The sequence below is a fragment of the Falco biarmicus genome, chromosome 4, assembly GCF_023638135.1.
Source record: "Falco biarmicus isolate bFalBia1 chromosome 4, bFalBia1.pri, whole genome shotgun sequence".
Lineage (NCBI taxonomy): Eukaryota > Metazoa > Chordata > Aves > Falconiformes > Falconidae > Falco > Falco biarmicus.
Genome location: NC_079291.1, coordinates 72354493 through 72371133, shown reverse-complemented (window position 1 = coordinate 72371133; position 16641 = coordinate 72354493). Strand labels below are relative to the sequence as shown.

The window sequence follows — 16641 nt, the reverse complement described above, 5'->3', positions numbered from 1 at the left end:
GAAATTCTCTTGAAGTAGTGGTTCAACACACTCTTTTAGGAGTTTAATCTGTTTTATGGGTGTTCTTTTAGCGGTAAAATAGTGCAATAGGCAGAAGAAACTTTGCTTTGACTATCACCATGTTCCAGAACTTCACTTTGGGAAATTGGATAGACATATAGTTCCAAACTGTTTGGCTAGGAAGCATGCTGCCTTTGATTTTGACATAATGTGGAACAAGTTGGTTATTTGCCTCCTTATATAACGTATTTGTTTTTCATTAAACATTCTGATAAGGTCTTATTAAAGTACCATGTATTATTTATGTTATTTCATATGAAAATGAGCTGAAGGGAAAATTCTATCAGCTTAGGGCATTTCCAGAATAACAGCCTTTCTGTGCTAGGGGGGAAAAAAAAATGAAGAAAAGCATGACATACTCCTGTCAGAACAGGAGACTGCTTAAGGCAGAGAGAAAGAATGAAAAAAGGAGATAGGGCATAGAGAGGGTTCGTTTCTCCTTCTCGCTCTCTCTTGCTCTGTGGCGTGTGGGGTGTTTTTGTTGGTGGTTTGTTTTTTGTTATTTTTGGTTTTCTGGGCTTTTTTTTTTTTTTTTTTTTTTGATACAAACCAGCACAGATTACTTTATCTGGGTGTTCTAGTAGATCAGCCCATGATAAACTGCAAAAGCATGGAAGTTTCCTAAGCCAAAAGCAATCCCTGTATTGTAAGTTTGTGCATGATTGTTTCGGTGTCGATTGCTGAGTTCTAAATACATTGGGTTTGTTGCCTTGACTGCTTTTGAGAAAGAAAATTATGTAATAACTGATTCTACTGGAAAATTTTCGGTTTTGCATGAAGAAGACTTAGTGGATCTAAATCAGTCTCTGAAGCTTGTGTGGGTGCAGGTATGTGTGCGCACATGTAGAATGAAAAAGAATTATTTTGTTTAATACAGCACCTGAGTTGCAGTGACATGTTTTGTATCTGTTTCCAGTGAAGCGGGGACTATTATTTCTTTTTAAGGTAGATCTTAATATCAAACCAGTTATGCTGTGGATGAAATAGACTTCTCTTGTATGTGGCTTATTTATTTATTGTTGTTAATGCTAAACTCTTCATCTAAGATATGTTTTTGTGGGAATGAGATATCCTATAAAACAGGTGATTTAAAATCTTCTGCAGTCTTTTCAAAGGAAACCCCTTCGAAATCTCAGGTGCTGCTTTGAGGTTTGACCTTTTTTCCTGAAGAATTAATATTTAATTCATTTGTCAAATTCCAATTAAAAATAGTAGTATCTTCTCTTATACTTGAGTTGTATCTAAGAAAAAAAGAGACTTGTAATATAGGACCTCAAGGACGAGCTGCAATATAAATTATTTGATTTGCAGGTCACATCCTACTTTATTACATAAGGACTAACTAGATCTACTAATGAATAATTATTACTCCATAAAATAAAGGGGGGGGGGGGGGGGGGGGAGAAAAAGCCTGCAAGAGTGGAATACTGGTTTGAGGTATCACTCTCAAAGTAAAAAGTAAACATGAAATTCTGAAAATTGCAAATGTAATTTTCCCATGTAACCTGATAGGGCAGCCCTTTATAATAGATAGCCTAGCTGTCAAACAAATTTGTAATTTTAGATGAGATGGGCTGTAGACCAATTTTAAGATACAGTCTTTATCCAAGCCTGCTCCCCTCCCCCCAGTAAAGTAGACACAGTGTGTGCTATGGAATTTTGTTTCATTCCCAGTGTTTCTGCTGCAGTGGTTACAGAGATATTTCACAGTTTCTCTGTAACGCTTTTATAGGCTTCTCTGGGAAACTAGATGGTGAATGAAACGTAGGTATAAAATTAATCTGTATTCTATAAAAACCTCATTTACTGATAGCACTGTGTATTTGCTAGAATCCTCTTGCCTAGCCAAGATTCTTTCCCTTCCCCACTTTGTGCTTCATACTTTTGTTCTGAGAAGGGGAAAGCCCTTTTCATGTCAGGTGTGAGTCCTGGGAGGGGGGGGAAGTGTGCGTGTGAGTGTGCATGTGTGCGTGCAGAATCATAACAGGCATTCAGTCCCAGCTGGGCAATGACACTAATTGCCCAGATCTCATGGATGCCTGTGATGCAGCGCGCTCACTTTCTCTCCTTCCCTATCCTCTCCAGGGATTTTTAAAATGCAGTATTTGAATTTTGGTGAGTGGTAAAGACCCTGCCCTAGGACCCATTTGACAAATGAGAAGCTGTGCAGCATCAGCACCAGCCGACTGAGCCTCACTGAGTCAATCTCTCTCTCTACTAGTCAGCAGCTACTGTTGTGAGACAAGCTTCAGCTCTCTGTCATTGAGGAAGTTCCATTTGCTCATCAATAGGCTGCAGGCTGTGTCTTCTTTTTTTCCTCTCTCTTAAAAATTCGTAGTTTAAATCTACCAAGTTGCCTTAGCTGACAAATGAATGTAGGGATCTAGCGCCGGGGGGAAAAAAAAGGCATTCAAGAAATACTGTTTCTTACTTAAATAATCAAAAAGAAAAAAAAAAAAAAACAACAAAACTAACCCATAGGGACAAGATAGGGCAAACGTGCTTGCATGCAAGCCCCCTCACTTGTTCTACGTAGACTTCAGAGCAACACCATGCAGCATCCCCTTACGGGTGCAACCTGCGTGGCACTGCCGAATGTGGGCATGTGTCCCCAGCTCTCCTGTGCCTTGACTTTTATGTACTTACAGCAGGTAAGTTTGCTTAACTTTTCCTTTTTCTATAGTGCCTGCTTTGTCGACATCGTTTGGGGGTATTTGTAATCTTGGAGATATTTTTTTATGTGAACAGACTGTATAAATGTCTCCCACTGTGTGGAGTGAATGTTGTGCCTGCGCTTAAGAATGGTGAGAGTGAGTAGAAAATATGTTTTAACAGAGCATCAAGCCTTTGCATATCTTTTTTTGTTTGTGTTTTGTATTTTTTGTGTCGTCGTCCCCCCACACACCCAGTGTCTTTATTGATGGTGTTTATAGATATTTAACACAGTGCTTTCACTGTAATTCTTGTGGATACTGTAGCAGAGTTTCAGCCATAAAGGACTGTTCTTTATTCACTTGCAGGCATAAATTATACTTCTAATGTAAATGTGCCCAATGGCAATTTTGTTTAAGCCTTCTTTGAAGCCAGGAATTTTAAGTCTGTGTTGAAACATGCTGCTGATTAAAATCAAGCTGATTTTTAGTTCACAAAAAAAAAAGGGAAGATGAAAAAAATTTATAAAGCTCTATCTGTGCAGAACTAATACTTCTATCACTGAAGTATATTCAAATGGCTTTTTAAAAATGTTCTGATGTCAGCAAAACAATACCGATTTCTAGTCCATTTTTAAGATATTTTTTTTAAAGTAATTTAATAAAATTTTTGCTTCTAGGGTTTTTTTTTTTTAGGTATTACCACCCTTCTCCCTCCCCAAATTATTTACAATTTGGTACCCTCTCTCTGTTACATGAAAGAAATAACTGGATAGTACATTATTTTTTAAATTAGTATTTTGGAATCATCATTGTATTCTACTTTAATGGTGGACTCAGTTATAAAATATAGAGTCATCTAGTAAGTATGTAGAGCCATGACAGAAATATGTTATCATGCAAAAATGATTCATCCTATTTATTCTGCTACTTTCTGCTGAAACTTCAGGGAGAAAAATTTCTTGTGCTTACTGTAACAAATAGGGACATTTCTTCCCAGTTCCACTACAGCATTTTATATGCATATTGACTTCCACGAGACTCTCTAACTTTATTTCTGTATTTACAAATGCCTGAAAGATGTTTTACAGTATTTATTTTTGTTCCTAAAGACTAAATAAAATAGATTTAAAGTTTATTTTTATATCAGAATGTTTATTTTCTGTTACTGCTGAAAAAACAGAAGTTAAGTATTTGCAGGATATAAACCCTTCTGTAGTTTTTTTTTTGTTTGTGGTTTTTTTTTTTTTCTTCTTCTTCAGTAGTGTAGTATAAGCCATTTCTGACTTACAGCATGGGAATGCATAATAAAAGATTCTTGTATACGCCCTAGATTATACATGTATGTAGGAGGGATTCATATGTCTGCAATTAAAATATGCATCAGATAAATATGATGTGTTTAGTATTTAAATAAATTGCATGTCATAACTAAAATGCACGTTCTCAGTAGTTCTGTATTCTGGATACGTTTTGGAAATGACATTATAGATCAGCTTTAATGATCCAGTGTGACTTGTGCACTTACTGGTTGTATACAAAATGTACTCCTGTATTTTGTTGGATTTGTTCTTCTGAGTTTGCCAAACACCAATTTGTATGTTAAAGATCCCGCTTTCAAAAGGAAAAATGTGAATTAAGGTGAGAGGTCAACATGGCCACACAAGGAGCTGGTAAAGGACAAATAAAGACGAGGTTAGGTGCTATAATCACCTTCCTGTGTGAGCTATTGCAGTATCATTATGCAAACACATCTATAGTATGGCACTGCTTTAAGGTTTAAGAAACTGTGCAACCATAATGATTACTTTAAAATCGTGATTTCAATTCCATCTATTCCATTTGAGATAAAGATGAGAAGTGATTGCTAATGCACTTTACAAAGAGCTATATCTAGTGGATAATTTTTAACTCTTTAAGTGGATTAACTGCCACACTGGAAGTATCTTCCCCCACCCCCCCCCAAGTATTGGCTTTCTCATCTGCTCAATCCTACTGTCAGTTTAGAATCATTCTGCCTCCACCAATCATAAATATAAGTTAAAAAGTCATCTGAATTCCTGATAATTGTAGCAGGTTCAAATTTTTGTGCTTGTTGCTTCTTTTGATTGCTGGTTGGCATTTTAATTATTCTGGATTCCTGGACAGTGAGATAATTTTCATCTTGATTCAGATATGATTTATTATTTTATATATTTGGTCAAGTAATTTTTTTAGAAACAATGTTACTTTATCTCAAATCTTATTCAGGCAGAAAGATAGTACTGTGGTGACATTACCTACGAAGCTATCGTAACATGCTTCTGGTTTTAAATAGGAAAGGATAAAAGAACTGTTGTATATTTCTGAAAAATGTTCATCAACTTTTACCATGACAGTCTACTTGTGATTTTTTTTTCTATTTTTCCCATATCTGATAATTTCTAGCAAACTTAGGATGATACCTATGTTTTGTATCTTTAGTACAAATACCACTATCCCAGTGCAACTGTGTTTTTCTCAAACTATAAAGTTGTCTATCGAGCTTCAATACTTGTAACCTAAAAGCTTTATCTGGCAACTTAATAACTAGTGATTCCCCCTGCCTGTGGACCCTATGACCAGCAATATATAGACATTATGTGAACCTATGGAGTATTTTTTTCCTCTAAAAATTGCACTTCACATATGTCTGCTCACTTGTACCTCAATTAAAAGGAATTCAGACATCTGTATTACAACCGAGCTCTCTCGCTTGTTAAACTTTATTATCTATTTAGAAACTATGAAAAAAAATCCTTCTCTATTTTTTGGGTGTCTGATAAATACACTAGTATTCTGTCACAATGCAGTTTTATAATTGGATATATGTCTTTCTGAAAGACTATAAAAGGCATTGTGTTCTTCTCAGGGTGGACAAACCAGTCTTCTTGTCAATAAACATTTATGTAGCCATGAGGATGGTGGTTTTCTGTGGAGATGTAATAATAATTTGGGAAAATCTGTGGTTTGGTAGTCCATTTAAAATTGGTTATTATTTATTTGCTAAACTAACACCGCTTGGTCAGTTTGTTTAGTGTCAATGGATAAATTGCTTTCCACAGGGTGCCCAGGGAAGTGCTCTGCTACTTTGGCCTCTGCTAGAAACTTCAGTATTTGCTCCGGTAAAATTCCAGATTACAGATGAATATAGTGTGTTAGGAGCCGCGTGAGGAACTGATTATTTTTATTTTTTTTTTTTTTTTTTAAGCAGTTGCCTACAGGCTGCTTCACCTAAAAACATCAAAGCTTAACTGTTGAAAATAGAGTTGAAAATAAATAAAGTACAGAGGCCTAGTTCACATTATAGATTAACTGTCAATAAGATATTCACTTGAAAAAGCCAACAAAAACTGGAGGATGCTTCTGAGTGAGTTAAGCTTTCTGAAATGGTTTGCAATTATTTGGATGTTCTCTTACAAAGATGCTTACAACTTTAGAAATCCAGAGTTTTCAAACACCAATAAAACCAAAATGACTGTATAAGTGGCAGCAACCAACAGGAGGAGGATGGGTGGTTTTGAATTGGAAGTTTTTACTGCATCATTATAAAGATAAGGGATAGCTGGGAAAAGTATAGGTGCATTTGGGTTGGAATTTTTACTTAATTGTCAGTATGTAAAGATGTAAGAAATGGGAACTTGAATTTGTAGTGTAGCATATGATTTGGTAATATTTTATCGTGCTAGAAACAGCTAAATACGTCTGTCTTCTCTTCCCCTCCTTAGTACGACACGTCAATGCAAGAAACAATACTTACATCAAGAAGAATTTTTGCAGCAAAATTTTGACCACTTGTAAATTAGGATTTAGCATGTATTACCAGAGGCTTAGTTCAGTAAACTGGTATTTCCCTGTGATATATGTTTGCCTTGATGCAGGGTTATTTAGATGGTAGTTTCTGAGTGAAGTAACAAAGTCAACTGTTTTGAAACACCACATAATGTTCCATGTCATAGTGTACAGTGCTGCTGTCATTATTTTAAAATTGGTAATTTTTTTTTCTGTTTAATGATGATAGATGTGCTTTGTTTTAAATAGTGAAGTGGTTTGTACAAAGGGTAATTCCTCTTAAATGGAGCAATTGCTCATAGTGGACATTCACAGATCGAAAACAATTGAACTGAAACTTCAATATCAACCTTTTCTGTCTTTAACAAGAAAGTAGTTCACGGTACAGCTCTTGTATCAATGATGAAAGGAATCCACCATGAAAACAAAACAAAACCCAACAAATGCCCCACCTCTACGCCAGCTATTCCATTAGCGCTTACATGGTAAATTAGTGTAATTTTATTTGGGCCTTAAGCGTTATGACTATGGAGAAAAGCTGAATTCCCCACTCAGTTACTTATGTCATGCTTCTAGATCTGATGATTTATAGGAGTCTGAAAGACTTTTCATCACATTCTTTCTTCATGGCTTAATTCAATGTTGATTTATTTGGTAGCATTTTCAATTGATGTAGTCAATAGTGTCAATAATGGCATAAGGATTAGAACAGATTATCTTGGTGCTAAAATTGTGTAAAGAATTAAAATGGATGAACAACTCCTGGGTATGGTTTACATTTTTTGTGGAGCACAAGCACATCAATTGCTGAATGCCACCATTGAAGTTACAGTTCTAAGTGTGTGTCTTTTGCCTTTTACACTTTAGTGAGTCTTCAAAGGATCAGGTATGTTGGTTGCATTCACTAGCTCATATTTTATGATAGCACTGTTGAAACCTATCATGAGAACACTGCCTTTCTTTACCTAGCCCATTTATAATACTCTGTGGCTGTCCTGTAAAATCAGTCATTCTGACTTCAGCTGATGAAAATTTTTAGCATCTGTTAGCTTACAGATTGGAGCCTTTGCACAGTTTTGTTCCTCAGTCTGCTGTTTCATGGCAATTTTCATGTGAGGACATACAACCTCTGCTTATGACTGCATGAGTGAAAAGAAGTCCACATTACTAATGCTCACTCACCATCTGTTTTTCTTACAGCTGGGCCTTGAATAATTGTCCTGTAGCTCCTGGACTGGGGGTAGGCAATCTTTTCAGGGGTCCTGATTCATTTAAACATCTTCGCTGCCCCAAGAGAAACATAGTGCTTAGTTATTCAAACGTGTAGGGTAAAACCTGTACTTAGTCAGATAAATCACAGTACTCAAAAAAAAAAAAAAAAAAAAAAAAAAAAAAAGAAAAAGAAAAAAAAAAAGAAAGAATTTCCATGCTACAAACCATACCTGGTAGCTGCCTTTGCACTTTGAGGGGCCAGCGTGGCACCCCTGGGAACCTGCGTGCTCACGAGGTGGGGATGCAATTGTTGCATCCAAAAGTGCTGCCAGTGCAGAAGTAAGGAACGTTGATGTCTCTGTGCTGCTTATCTTCACTAGAGTAAATAAGATAATTTGGTATTCACCAATAAACTTTGAAGCTGTTATTTGAAACTCCACCTCTGATTCAAAACAAATTTACGTATTTACATACCTTTTGTCTCACAAGAGCTGTTTTGTGGTTTTCTAGAGACTAATGAGGAGTGGTTTAGAGATCGAGTGGTGTAGCAGTACTCACTCTGAGTAAGAGCTAGTTTGGGGCATTTAACTACAGCCTTGTCATGCAAGGTCAGTCTCCTTTCACAATAGCAAGAGGAGGTGCTTTAGTTAAGTGCTTCCCTCCTTAAATACTAGAAAAAGGAAAAAAAAAAAAAACCACACACAAACCAAAAAGCCCACTCTAAAACAAACAAAAAAACCCCAAACCCCACCAAACAAAACTAACCCATATGCCCCCCCCACCCACCTGCCCACCCACCCACACAGAGCCGCTGAAGAGGGTTTCTTGCTGCTTTGGACTGTAAGAGCAAGAGCAGTTGCAAAGGAGCTTCCAAGTGGCAGGAGCAGGTGAATGGTTTTCGCTTAATCATTGTTTTTATAACTGGGCTCTTTGAACGTTTTAAAACACTTCAGCTGAAAAGTGATGGTTGGCTTTTCTGTTGTGAGCTCATCGTAAGTTGTCACTATTCATTGGTATTTGCTAAATCTGTATATAGATGATTATTTTCTGAAAAAATATGTGGCGTGGCATTTTATGGGTCTGTAAGCAGGGGGTTTTCTTCAGGGTGACTAGTACATGTTTCATTCAGTTTGTTTACATTGTTTTGACCAGTAGCTATGCAATACTAGACTGTAAGGTGTTTTGGTTTTCTGTGTGTGTATTTCTGAACCGATGAATAAATACTGTCACCATGTTCGAATTAATTCTGTTTAAAATATTTCTGAAGTGTTTAATAGGCAGTATAAATAAAAGTGATGAAAATTGTGACACCTGAATTTATCACTTTGCTTTATGTAGTTAGGATAATGTTAGTGGAAAGGAGCAGTCAACACCCTCTAAGAATCCTTCAAGCTTTCCTGCCTTTTAAAGGTGTATGTGCAATTGATTTATCAGTTTTAAAGTGTGATGTGTAGTACAAGAGCTCTCCTGAGGAACTGCTGTCATTTCTTTGCTAGCATTGCTGATTTACCTCTGAGTTGCCTAGTGCAGCGCCATTGACTTCTTTTACATTTTGCTTCCCCTCCTACTCTGTCAGTGCAGCAGCCCAGTGAATTTAATTAGAGAAAATAGCATATCTAATGTCTATAGCATCCTGACTAGTTGTAGTTGGGCCTTTGGTCTTTTGCACTATAGCAGGCTCCAGCTGTGGAGAGATCTCACTGTGTTTTGATCCTGCTCCTTCTCATTGTGTTGAACACATGCAGAATCAAAATTAGATACTGTAGTAAGAACTGAAGCATTCAGTGAATTATTTTTTGTTCACAGTGAGTCACTGATTTTTTGTAATCCCCCCCCCCCCCCCCCCCCCCGATATGGAAAGAAAGTGTGTGGTACTTTAGAATTGAAATATTTAAGATGTTCAGATGCTCATGAATAAGGATACAAGTGCTTTCGTCTTAGACAATTTTTTACATTTACCTTTTGACCCTTTATATCAAAACACCAGAAATTGCTGGTCTTCCTATCTGCAACATCTTAAATATGACTTTTTTCTAACTGTACATAAATTTCATAGTATCCTCTCATATATATTTTAGGTCTGTATATATATACACCTACAGTTATGACATGCCTTGTCTCAATTCCTTACTGACTTGCACTAACATTTATTATTATTATTACTACTATTAATATTCTACAGTTTTGAAGGCTGCTTGTTTGGTTTTGCTTCTCATAGCCTCTTCTTTTATTGCTATCTTCATTATCTCCACAGTGGCCAGTAAGCCTTCTGTAAATTAAATAGATGATTAAAGTTATTGATTATGGGCATGAAACTTTTTTTGTGAACAAGGGGTGATAAGAAGTTTTAAAATATAAGCTTATGTTTTCATAATGGCACCATCTTTCATAAGACGGTGTGAATTTAAAGTGTTTGTTTGAAATAAGTTTCATTGCAGGGGGAGGCAAAAAACCTGTGAAAAGTTCTCCCAGAGAACAAGATCTTGTCAAAACAGAGATAGCAGGAAAATTTGGGGGTGAAAAGAAGTCAGGTAGCGCATCTATTCCATGAGCATCCCCTGCTTTCTTAAGCTTTTTTTCCTTGTCATGTATTAGTCCTATCTCTGGGATGTTACATGGCTGCATAGCTCAATTAATGCTCTATGGCAGGAGGAGGAAAAAAATGTCTCTCTCTTGTCAGAAGCGAAGTTATTTACTTTCAAAAGCTGACAGAATAGCACTGCAGGGGCTTCATTTATTTCCGTTCAGAATGTCATTATTGTGTAATGCAGAGGGACTTCTGCATGCATTGCAGGCTTATTCTTGTAATCTTTAGTCTGCTGGATGGCTGCAGAAGTGTAAAATGGCATACTGGGATGTTTCCCTATTCTGACTTGAGCTCGTTCACTTTTGCAAAACTGCATTCCAAGTGTCTTAAATATTTACTGCTTAGATGGCGATAAATGCGTTTGTCGGTGGTGCTGATGCTTGATACATTTGGAATCATGCTCTGGCCTAGCTGGAAGACTGATTGTATCCTTAGTTACCTTTATAATGTGTGTCATTTCTCCTGTTGGGTGCCATATGGTTTCAGACTGCTTTTTCAGCATTACTTTCTCTCTGTCATGCTCTTTAGTTTTTCCAAGTCTAGCCCCAAAAGGAATATTTCAATGCAACACATTTTATAAAGCCTACTTGCTATTTCATCTCAAAGTTTGGAAAACCATTCAACTTTGGTTTTGTTGTTGTATTGCGTGTACTTCAGGGGCAAGATAAGTAGTTGTATTGATCCCCATCCAAGTTCATGTCTGTCACTGCAAAAATACGGGAGTGTTCAGAAATTGCAATTCCAAGAGTTTTGGTTTGTTTTTCCTTTCCCGTTGCTGCCATTTTCTCCAGTTCCACTTCAAATACCACACTTGGCACCTGCACATGAAATTGCCTGTTGCTCTGTGGAAAGATTTTTTTGGTATGCCTAAAGTACAAACACTGATACAGCTCGCTTCAGAGTTCCTCATGATCATACATTGCCCATCTTTCTGCCCACTCTTAAAATAAATAAATGAAATGCTCCAATGGAAAATCACTTAATTTGGAAAGGAGTCACTTTTTTAGTGATAGCTGATTTTTTTAAGCTTTTTTTTTTTTAAAGACTAACTATATTTTCAGTAGTTTTTTCCAGTTTAAAGTGGTAAACTAAACATTTAAAAAAATTTAGAATTTGTTCATTAGTAGTAGATTTTATTTGAACACAACCTGCCTTTAAATGAAAGGGAAAGGATTCTACTTCCAAATCAGCTTGCTTGCTTCATTCCTTCTTTTCTCTTCCTTTATTTGAAGACATAAAATCCAATAAATTTCTATTGCAGTTGCTGGGCTTAAGGGAGAAAAAGGAGAGGAAAAGTACAAAGCTATTGGGAAGCGTCAAACACTGAGAATGATGAAGTACATTTCATAGCAGCCAATTCCAACCCCAAAATCCCTGTTGTGCAGGAAGGCTTTCCAGCTCACCCAGGAAATGCAGCCATTGCACAGTACACTATTAATGATTTATACACACCGCGCCACTGCTTTTGTTCACTGGCGGAGCCAGGTTGTGTTAATAAAGGAATTTCAGGGAAAAGGGTCCTGGCATGCTGAGTTGTTTTGCTCAATGCGGTGGATGCTGCCTTCATAAATCAAAGGAATTTAGTGCTTTACAACCTTTCAGAGCTGCTGAGGGTGGGTTGTTGGTTTTTGTTTTCTTTTTTTTTTTCTTCCTTTTTTTTTTTTTTAAATCTGATTCACCTAGGAATATTTTCATTTCTTTTCTATAAAGAATGAATGAACTACTGGATGAGATCTCTCTCAGCTGTTTTAGGGTTGATTGGTTTGCTTCACAGTGGAATTATACTTCCATTTGTTTTCCATTTGGTATTTATGCTTTATGGTGTTGTCTATGGAACGAGACTAGCATGGTTTTATTAACATAAAGAGATGCAGATCACATTATATTCTGTCTTGTTTCTTAGAAAAAACTAAATAAAATGTAAAGGTAAATTATGTTTGCAGTAGGCAAAGCAATTTTATATTCTTGAGCCAAAATAATAATAAAAAAGTAATAACACTTATTAAAGCATTGATCATTTTAAAATCAAGAAGATTTTTAATTAGCAGAAATACACTTCTGTATTCTTTTTCAATAAATATGAGTGTTAGATTTCAGAGTTGCTTCTTTTTATCTGGAAACTTTGTTTCCTAATAATAGCAAATGCAGGACTGGGTACTTAATTTTGTATTAATTTACATAATGATTGTTTTCCATTGGTGTATTGACATTGCTAGAGAAAATTTGTATCTACACTTGATAATAGAAATGAAGGTGAAGGATGGTTTGAGAAAAAGCTCTCAAATTCTCATGTGAAGTGGAGCATTAAACAATGTTATGGGACAGTCGCCTAGAAAATAAACACTTGGTTTGATACTTACAGAATCTAATCTTTACTTTCCATTTTGTTTTGCAAAGGGGGGTGGGAGTAGAAAATAATTACAGGGAATGTGTGTTGCAGCTAAAGGGAATCTGGCTTTTCAGGGGGATCCTAAGACATTGTCTTACACAGCAGGTACAGTGGGTTTTGTCTGTTCGGATCATTCAGAGTCACTGGTTCATGTAGCTTTTGCCTACCGAGCACGTGGCCCTGTCCTGGCTTTGTGGCAGTCGAGGCGGTGGTTCCCCCCAGGCTGGGAACGTCAGCAACGTGGGAGTCAGGACTGCAGAAGTTAAAGTGACTTCATACCAAGAGGCATTTTTTTGTTTGTAGTTGATGTAGCCTGAAGGCAGATAAAGAACATCTTTTGCATTTTTATCCCTGGTTTAAATATCGAAGATTATTATAAGACAGGTGCCCAGTAAATGAGGTTTCTGTTTATAAAGTACCATTTCTGTATTTGTTTGTCCTCTATTATTTGGGTGCGTGAGTGTTTCATTGTATCTAATTATGTCTGTGAGGCACAAGACAACAGTCAACATCTGCTCTGTTGTTTCCTTGGTTTACAGATAGCTTTGATGGGTTATTAAACAATCTATTTTTCAAACAGAAAACAGGGAAACAAGCTGCACCCATATTATGTAATTTTGTAAAGGTACATTATGTAATTAGTTGTCTAGTGTTTGCACAGTCTTTTGTTTTGGTTGAATAAATGCTACTCCATTAAGAAACGTGATTATCTTGGGCAGTTTTTATTTAATAGTGAATTTCTAGTTTATAATATATGGGTTAAGTTGATTTTGCCACTACTAAATTGATTTCACCATACATTTTGTTTTGAAATAATGCGCTGGAGTTGTGAATGCCAATACCAAAACCAGAAATGTGTATTAACTTCCATTTATTACTGAAACAGCTACCGATGAACTCTTACTGCTCACAGGAAAAATTATTAATCAACTTGAATTATTTTGGAGTGGAAGTTTACACTGTTGCCAGAGCATCATCTGGGGAAGGCAATGCTCAACGCTGGCAGGTGGTGCTGAGGGCAGCAGAGCCCTGGTACCCCCCTGCCAAGGGATGCTGTGCTGTGTGTGCGGGGGGCAGCACTGCTGTGCTTGCCTCTTCTGCAAAGGGGTGTCCTCTGGGCAGAGTGCTTGTCTCATTATCTCTTTTGAATTTTGGGGGTTTATGTTAATGTACCTGTCCACTGTGTTTTCTTCACATAACACCGATGTCCACTATACTCTCTCTGGATGGATGAAGGCAAATCGCTGAAAAATTCCAACTGTGCAGCATGTGGTTGGTTGTGCCTCAAAAATAAAATGTAGGAGAAAATTTCCCAGATGCTAATGATGAACAAATCCTAAAATTAGGCCTGCTGCAACTTTTAGCATTGCAGAAAGTTATCTATTTAAAAAAAAAAAAAAAAAAAAAAAAAAAAAAAAAAAAAAAAGGAGGAGGAGGAACATGAGTTCAGTATTTTCATGGCCGTTGAGGTGCCAGTGTATACCCTTACAGAGCTACAGCCACCTATAGCTGTTCCTTACGTGTGTACATTTGAAATGCTGCGCATGTAATGTGCTTGGTTTATGTACACAGTTTTTTCCATGGAAATACGGTTGTTCAATATAATTTTAACATGGCATGAACTGCCCTTGTATATTTTGGAAAAACTGAATTCAAATGAAAGAGCATAATAAGCATAGTTACTCATACAAGTATGCGTGTTGACCAGTCTTGTGGGGCTGATGTTTGAGGTGCTTGTTTAAATGTTGTTTTGCAAAATGTCATCCAGTTTTTTAGGACAGAATGAAAATTCCTCACTTTGGGCAAGGGCTTGTTAGAAATACTTTGTAACTCTCCCTCTCACCTATCTGTGTGCATCAGCAGCCAAAGACGTGGATGTAGACCAGGGATTTCAGCTCTCTTCAAGTGTCAGTAACTGCTCCTCAGTAGACCTGGAGGATTACACTTGCAGTTTTGATGCTCCACAAAGATGTGACAAATGGAAACTCAAACAGGACCTTCTAAATAGTTTATCTAAAAACCAAAGGAATGCCAGGGTTGTGCTGTTTGTAGGGAACTTTGTTTTCAAAGTGTTTCCAGAAACCCCCTGCAGGGTGGGGGAGGAGCGGTGGGTTTGGGTTTCGTTGGGTTTTTTGTTTGTTTTTCTTTCCATAATGTTTATTGTTAGATGGTTTGGTAGGGTGTGTCTCTTAGGAACTGCTTGTTATGAACAAACAGATGTGTTCCTGTACAACCAAAGAAACCATGCAGGTGTCTTCAAATGTCCGTGTGGGAACAGAGCAGTCACTATTTTTTTCACGGTATGCAACACAGAGATGGATTTTAATGGGAGAGAAAACTGGGATGAGAATTTCTGTGGCGGTAGATCAACACAGTTTATTAACATCCACTAAGGATGTTATCCTTGGCTATGCTGTAACATTAATGCATTTTACAGTTTACATGCATTTTCTTTCATCATCATCTTCCTGTATATTCTGCTTGAGAATAGTTTTAAGCGCTTATTTGCACTAAAATTATGCACGTGGTGGTGCCTACTTCCAGCAGAAAATGAACTTTGAAACTGCTTTATGAAGATTGTAAGGGAAGGTTATTTTCACAGATTTGTGAAGGAAGCTGAGTTACAGCCAGCAGCATCTGATCTGTGGTAGGGGACACTTTGCACAGCTTCGTGAAGAGTTAGGACTATGGAGCACAAAACTGTTCAGTGTTTTCACTTTGTATAATCTGAAAGAGCTAATCAGGGCTGAACAGTAGAGGACAAGAATTCAGGAAAATTAGCACTGTTACTAGTGCCACAAATAGTCAAACAGATTCGTAGACAGCAACAGAAGTTGTTAACTTCCATTGCTTATGTGGTAGTACTAGATCACACAAGCATCTAAGGTTGTGAAGGAGACATTAAGAAAAAAATTGAGAGGGATATAAAAACCTTTGAAAATCATTTATATTAGAATTCACTAGTCCCAGTTGATTTGTTAATTATTCTGAAATCTGACAGTTCTGTAGAAATAGCTACGCAGCACTTTTTTTGTCATTGCAATACCAGCGGGATGTTCCAATAACAGCATTTATAATCCAGATGTGCAAAAGTTATGTCTGTGGGACCAACAGGATATGAACTTTCATTGTGGTTCGAGTTTCTTGAGCAAGAAAATTCAAAACTTATAGGGCAATATTACATTTCTTTTCTTTTTTTGTTTCCATTTGTTCCATGCAATTTGCTGTTTTGCTTTTTTTTTTTTTTTTACTAGACAGTATTATGGGTTGCATTTAAAGCAGAGTTTAAAAATCTTGAGAAAACGTAAGATGCTCTCGGTCAAAGAGTTTGAGTTAAATTTTTCGTGTCTGATCCTATGGTGCAGTGCAGGAGAATTGGGCACATCTCAGGTCTTAGAAGGAGACTACTTACTCTTTGTCTTATTTCTTGAAGCAACAAAATCCTGCTTGTATCCAGCTAATAACCTCAATATCAGCTGAAGTCAGCCGCAGTACCGATTTCAATAAAAACAGAAATAAGCCTCTTCTGTTGTCCTCCTTTGCACAAATTTACACCAGTCCTTTGCTGGTGCGCTCCAAGGGCACAGACAAAGGTGGATTAAAACCTAAATGAAGGTGAGATTAAAAAGGCTATTCTTTCTTTATTACCTTCTAATTTAAAATGGAATTAACCAAAAGTAAAAAAGTTGAGAAGTGGATGACAGGAAAGGCTCTTACCATCTGGCATTGATACAACAGGCTTGCGGTTTTCTGTTCTTCAGCGCCTGTTGTATCGTCTGTTGTTCTGATCAATAGCGCGATCCCTGTAGGTGTGTGCTGGCCTGAGGAAGCTGTGGTGAGAGAGAACATGAGAAATCAAGGGGTCACAGGAATTCAGTATCCGCTGTGGTTGCTGAAGAAAATCAACTGTTTGGTAGAATAGTTATTTAGGA

At 37.0% G+C, this 16641-nt stretch overlaps 1 protein-coding gene across 26 annotated transcripts in view; it reads left to right on the top strand.

Annotated features, from left to right (window-relative positions):
* Window positions 1-16641, top strand: part of RBFOX1 (RNA binding fox-1 homolog 1) — a 918501-nt gene that overhangs the window by 631773 nt on the left and 270087 nt on the right. For 2 of the 26 annotated variants that reach the window (XM_056338142.1, XM_056338155.1), the window contains exon 1: window positions 2083-2711. The exons of 20 other annotated variants lie outside the window; for them this stretch is intronic. In XM_056338142.1, the coding sequence (XP_056194117.1) occupies window positions 2568-2711 (144 nt within the window). In that variant the 5' untranslated portion in view covers window positions 2083-2567. Of the gene's footprint in view, window positions 1-2079; window positions 2712-16641 lie in introns of those variants that run through there. 4 more of the 26 variants (XM_056338146.1, XM_056338131.1, XM_056338128.1 and 1 more) reach the window with 4 other exon arrangements.